Below are 6000 nucleotides of genomic sequence, written 5' to 3' on the forward strand. Positions count from 1 at the left end.
TAGCTCAGTGGGTGGGAGAGGTAATCATAAAGAGGAAAACACCTGCATGGATACAGGTGTATGAAAGCTATTAACACAGAGAGAGAGAAAACGGGGAAGCAGGGTAAACGCACTCAAGTCATGACAAATTCATAACAATATTCAGGAGTTTTCTTTTAAAATAGAGAGTTTATTTAAGACTTCAAGTTGTCATCGGAAACAACATTTGCCATGACTTTATGATAAAGGCACATTCAACGTTTGAAAAAAAAAAAATCACTAAATGTTAATTTTGTGTGAAATAGAAAAGTTGAGTGTGCATTACATAGTATAGCATGGCACTGAAATGAAAATGTTACAATAATAAATTAGATTAATATAATATAATATAATATAATATAATATAATATAATATAATATAATATAATATAATATAATATAATATAATACATTGAGAACGGATTAGTTTTAACCCTGTGATATGTATAATATCACTAATACATCACTAGATTACATAATTACACCTTTTTTTTCCTGGTGCTGGGGACTTTTCATAAGCATTCCTAATAAGCCTCTAGTTATTTTCACTAGCTCTCTGGCTAATATGACTAAAACAGAGTAGCAGCCAATTTACATTTTGCTTATGTCTTCCAGGCCTTTTTAAAGCAATTAAAGAAGCAAGCTATGCATTTACAACAGTTTTGTGTAAATTAAATATTAACCCACATGAACCTTAAATATAGACAAAAAACAAGCATTTTTGAGCAGGAAATTGCATTCAGTTTTAATAAAGCTACAAATGCAAACAACATTTGTTTAAGATAGGAATTTAGAGATAGATATGACAGCTTTAACAAACACTGACCATCTTCATATGCCACAGGCCTCATAGGCTTTCACCAGCACAAGCTAACTCAGACATTTGAGCGCATCATTAAAAAGTAATTAGTGGTTTGAAAAAGAACATTATGTGTATGTGTGTCTTTATCTAGGAGAAGAAAAAATAATCAATTTGTTTTTGTCCAGAATGAACCAGCTGATGCTACGAGCCTGGTTCGCATTCATATTATGCTGCGTTTTGTAATTAGAATGAGTCCCTCCCATTTCATAACAAAGCCTCTTTAGATTCCCTGAACATTTTGCCTCCCATTGCTGTCAGCTGAATGGCGAAAACTGTACGCGTAATGCCATCTCAAAATCAATCTGTGTGAACACCCCATGCAGTCCAGGGCTCCCGCTGGTGCTCAGGACTAACAATAAAGAGCAGTAAATGCATTCCTATCAGCCAGGCAAGTAGGCATGTGTACGCTAAAACACTCCCCGAAGAGAGCACAAATAAACGCCATTCTCCATGCGCGCACAGGGGGAAAAAAATACATAAATAAATAAAAAAACAAGTTGTGTGAAATGCAAAATGCTGCTTGTTGAATTGCAGCAGTACATAAAGCAGCACTTTGCCAATGTAGGTGGAGACACTACACAGAGAGCAAGAGCAGCCTGTCTTCTGTTGCAGAAATCAAACAAACCACGGTGAAGAGTGATTAGCTGTCTAGTTGCTACATAAACGGCCACAGTGCAAAGCCAGAAGGTTTTTCGGGACCAGTGGAGGTTATCTCCCCGAAGACAGTCGACAATGACTCTCCTCAACTACGCGTATTCTTAAGCAATAACAACGAGAGCCGTATTATCCACCCAAGAATACCCGTCACCGAAGAGAGCCTCAGAAAAAAAAGGGGGTGGGGGGCTTCGCCTGACTTTCAGCCATCCACAGTGGCATAGGCCAAAACAGAGTTTTCTCTCTAGGGGAATTGATTGAAGATGCCCTTTACCATAAGGCAAGGCCCCCGTCAAAGGTTGCATCTGCAGACAGAAATGAACACACTTTGCATTTGTAGCAGGAGAGGGTGGATATTGCATGTACAAATAAAAAAAGCGCTTCCCTTCCTGGGTTTAACTAGTAATGTGGAGAGACAGATGGTGAGGGGGATCATCTTACCTGAGAGAGGGTGCTCACGGAGCTCGCGCCCTGTCCTCGGTCCAGCCCGGCCTCTGGGGGCGGAAGTGCTCGCAGGCCAAATCTGGGAACGATGTAAAGGAGGTAGGAATTAAACAAAAGTTGGCTTGATGGATTCTCCGCCATAGGTTTTTTAGCGTTGCAATTGCACTGTCAAACACTGTCACCTTCAAAGTCTCACTTGCTCATCACACACATTCAGGCAGGGAGGAATATAGAGAGAGAGAGTAAGAGAGAGAGAGAAGAGGAGTCATACAGAAAATCCATTAGCAGCGGGAAGCAAATTACAGATCGTTTGGGGGAAAAAAGGGAATGCAATGATGGCTGTCAGAAACGGGGAACAATGACTGTTATTATGGCTCTCATTTTCTGAGGGGTGCAGCAGCTCCCAAATGGAAGTGGAAAAGGTGGACATCAGAACACGTATTTTTCCTGCCTTGTGGAATTCATTTATACACACTTACTGATTGTAATCTTTAACATTTAAATAAAATAATGATAATCTAAAGATTATCCAAGCCAGAATGTGAGAAATATGTGTTTACAACAGCTTTCATGAAACATTTCTCACAGAGCATTGGAGGAAGAAAATAAAAATAGCATTTAAACGCACACATTAACAGAACGTGCACCAAACAATGGTGATTCACCATGACACTTGGAGTGTAAAGCCAACACAATGTATTCAAAAACATGGCGTAAACATGGACTATGGCTATCTAACATGCTCGAAACACTCAGACACACCCATCCACTGATGCTTACAGAATTGAGCTCAGAATTCACACACGTAGTAGAGAAACAACACATTGGAGACACTGTGACAGCAGAACAACCTCTGCTTCGACACAACAGGCTTGTCAAAAAACAAACTCCCTTCTTATCTTGTTTGGACAGCCCTGTCAAAGCTAAAAGACCACCCTCCCGTGCCCCCATAAGCATGCATACAGCCAGGCTCCCATGATATAACATCTTCTGGCCATAATTGCGAAAAAAAAAAAAAAACACACACAGACACACGTTATCTTCATGCTTAACCCAGAAGCGTTTTCCTGCAGCAGGTGCACGGAATGAAGAGTCAGAGTGACTGTCCCAATCCTTTTGCGACTTTTCCCTCCATTTTGGAGCTTTTCAGAACAACAAAACAATGAAACATGACGTGAGGTGGACAAACGAAAGAAAAGAGAAGACAAAACGTGGACAGAAGAGACAAAAAAAGCTTTCTCTCTCACTCTCGCTCTCTCTCTCTCTCTCTCGTGAAGCTCCTCTTCATTCCACTCACACATCATTACAGAGGCTCACTGACACAGGGCTCCTGCTGCCTGCCAGTGATTGCCATTTAATTGAAGGAGCAGGAATCCCATGAATATGTTAATATGGCAAACACAGTTGACAAATCCAGCAGGAAAAGAAAAAGAAAAAAAAAATATCCACCGCCCCGATAGTAGCGCGATTACACAAATCTGCAGCACAGTGACAATCAGCTCACACAATACCCACGGCAACAAATCTTTCTTTCCCCCACGATATTGTGACGAGTCACAAAAGGAACAAAAGTAGTGGCAAGAAAAAGAAAAAAGACAGGCACAAATCCTTACTCCACTGAAGCAGGCTTACCCTAGAGATCTCTCAGCACCCGCTGAACACAAAGCCGCCCATTCGTCCGCTGCCATGAGCCGGCAGTGATGGGGAAGGCATAGGATGCCTCTCTTCTGTTCCTCCAGGTTCCTTCTGTCCCTGCCGTAAGACCATGTGCCCAAACGACGTGCAGGATCCCCTCCCATGCCAAAGACCACGCTTGCCGGAGAACAGCAGAGAGCTCTGCCAGTTGTTGCGCACAGCAAACTAAGTCACAGGAGGATGAGAAGAGCGAGGGAGTTACAGAGAGAGTGGGAGGGAAAGCAGGAGTGGGAGAGAGGAACAGACTGAGAGTGAGTATGTGGCTGTAAGGATAAGATACTGAAAGAGAGAGAGGGAGAGAAAGAGAGAGAGAGGGGAGAGGGAGGAACACCTAAAATACCCAACCACAGGGCTCAGCGAGGAAAGATCCGTCTATCTTTCGATCTAAGGAGGGATGGACATGGAGAACGCAAAGCCGAGAGAGAAAGAGAAAGAGAGAGAGACTAATTAGATTTGAGCTCCAACGCAGTAAGCAAAGGCAGTGAGCCATGAATCTCAGGCATCTAATGGTGGATTAATTGAGGGAGATCTGATGCTCGCTCCTCTCCGTCTAGTCTTCATGACATCTTATTGGACTGTGGCTCTGTCCCCTGGGACTGCTGCTACAACAGTTAAGGAAGCATCATTTCCACCAACACCGGCACTGCCATCTGTATGCATGACTTCACCGCTTCTCACAAACCCTTCACTTCACTGCGAGAATCATTCACTGTTGAGAGAGACGTCAGGCCAAAATGAGAAAGATGTCGCTGGACGTACTTATAGCTATTTGTGTCTATGCTGCTGGCCATGTGGTACTACATGTTACTCACATTACATGTTAGACACTAAAACATCTTGCAAATTTACTGCAATTGAATATCTAAACAACAATAGTTGTCCATCTTTCATACAACTCAGTTTATCCATGAAAACTGAGATGCTTTAAGAAATTATGTGGTTTGCTTAGTAAAACTAATTATGTATAATTAACATGTTAGTATCAGTCATTGCAGAATCAATGCAGAACCAAAACTGTTTAGGTCACACCAATCATATGTATTATTAAATCCTGTGCATTGTTTGTGTGCTTCCTCAAACAAGCACACATTTACAAAATGGACAAATTTCCGCTGAAGCATTTGATGACACAATCCATTGTTTCTATTGAATTACTTTAAATCCTAACATCAGAAGGAAAATGTTACCATATTTCTTTAAACGAGCCCAAATATATCACTTCATTGAAAGGACACATTTCAGAAATGACTTTTTATTTGATAAATAATAAAGCACATCCTGCTTTTAGCTTAGACAAAGGCACCAAAGTGTTTGACCCTATTTTGCAACTACATACTGCCCTCTGTTGGTTCATCCAGCAGTAGTTCACTTTTTTTCAGAGCCACTCCTTTGCTTTGATTATTAGTCATCATTATCATTTTGCTCAGAGGATATAGAGATTCTTTGGCTACTTGACCAAAAAAAAAAAAAAAAATGAACAACAACATTGAAATCTGTAAGTATAGTGTTATTATTATATGTGATACAGTGCTCAGCATAATTGAGTACATCCCATTTTGAAAATTTCTATTTTATCAATTTCTCAGTGAATTTAGGCAATGTATTTTGGTGCATTTAAACAAAACAGATTTTCTTAAACAGATATTTTTATTTTTTAAAAACGTAGTCACCAAACATATTTAGAAATTGAAAGATAATACAATTAAATTCAAGCAAAATGTTATTTTTTTTTTTTTTTTTTGCTTCTCCTGATTTTTCCTCTCTTTTTTTATTTGTATTTAATATTTTTCTATAACATAAATTTGGGTATACTAGTTTTTGGACCGTTATCGTAAATTATTTTGTTAAATAAGCTTCAGATTTGGCTTCAGCAGTGACTAATCTAATGTATATGCACATATGAATTTAAAAGATAGATTTGTTAAGGGTGTATTTATATATGCTGAGCACTGTATAACAATATACTGATTTTGATCATGTTAATTGTTATTATGGGATAATATTGTCTGATCACATCAGCATCGGCATTAAGGACTATACATTTCTCTTGCAAATATTTTATTTGTATTTACAAATATTTTTAAAAATCACATGCTGTCATTGTTTAGTCACCATTTACTTGTTATTAACCAGTTTGAGAAAGAATGTTCAAAACCTGTAGCCATTGACTTCCATATAATATGTTTGTCCTACTATGTAAGTCAATGGTTACATGTTTCCAACATTTTTCAAAATATCTTGTTTTTTTTTTTTTTTGTGTGTGTGTGCTAAAATAAAAAGGATCAAATGGGAAGTCAGTGGTTAGTAAATGATGACATTAATTTTGT

General features: G+C 39.1%; 1 protein-coding gene and 1 non-coding gene across 3 annotated transcripts in view; both read right to left on the reverse strand.

Annotated features, from left to right (window-relative positions):
• The window catches only part of LOC137487806 (uncharacterized), a 23579-nt gene extending 19659 nt beyond the window's left edge, over positions 1–3920 (reverse strand). The window contains exons 1-3 of one of the 2 annotated variants that reach the window (XM_068213819.2): positions 3611–3920; positions 1976–2057; positions 737–1839 (exon numbers count right to left, since the gene is read on the reverse strand). In XM_068213819.2, the coding sequence (XP_068069920.1) occupies positions 1639–1839; positions 1976–2057; positions 3611–3777 (450 nt within the window). In that variant the 5' untranslated portion in view covers positions 3778–3920 and the 3' untranslated portion in view covers positions 737–1638. Of the gene's footprint in view, positions 1–736; positions 1840–1975; positions 2058–3610 lie in introns of those variants that run through there. The other variant, XM_068213823.2, reaches the window with a different exon arrangement.
• dre-mir-137-1 (microRNA 137-1) lies at positions 1615–1699 on the reverse strand. The gene has a single exon (NR_030086.1). It is a non-coding gene; the product is annotated as a microRNA 137-1 (primary transcript).
• Positions 3921–6000: the final 2080 nt, after the last annotated feature.

Source organism: Danio rerio, chromosome 2 (genome assembly GCF_049306965.1).
Source record: "Danio rerio strain Tuebingen ecotype United States chromosome 2, GRCz12tu, whole genome shotgun sequence".
In the NCBI taxonomy this organism is placed as follows: domain Eukaryota; kingdom Metazoa; phylum Chordata; class Actinopteri; order Cypriniformes; family Danionidae; genus Danio; species Danio rerio.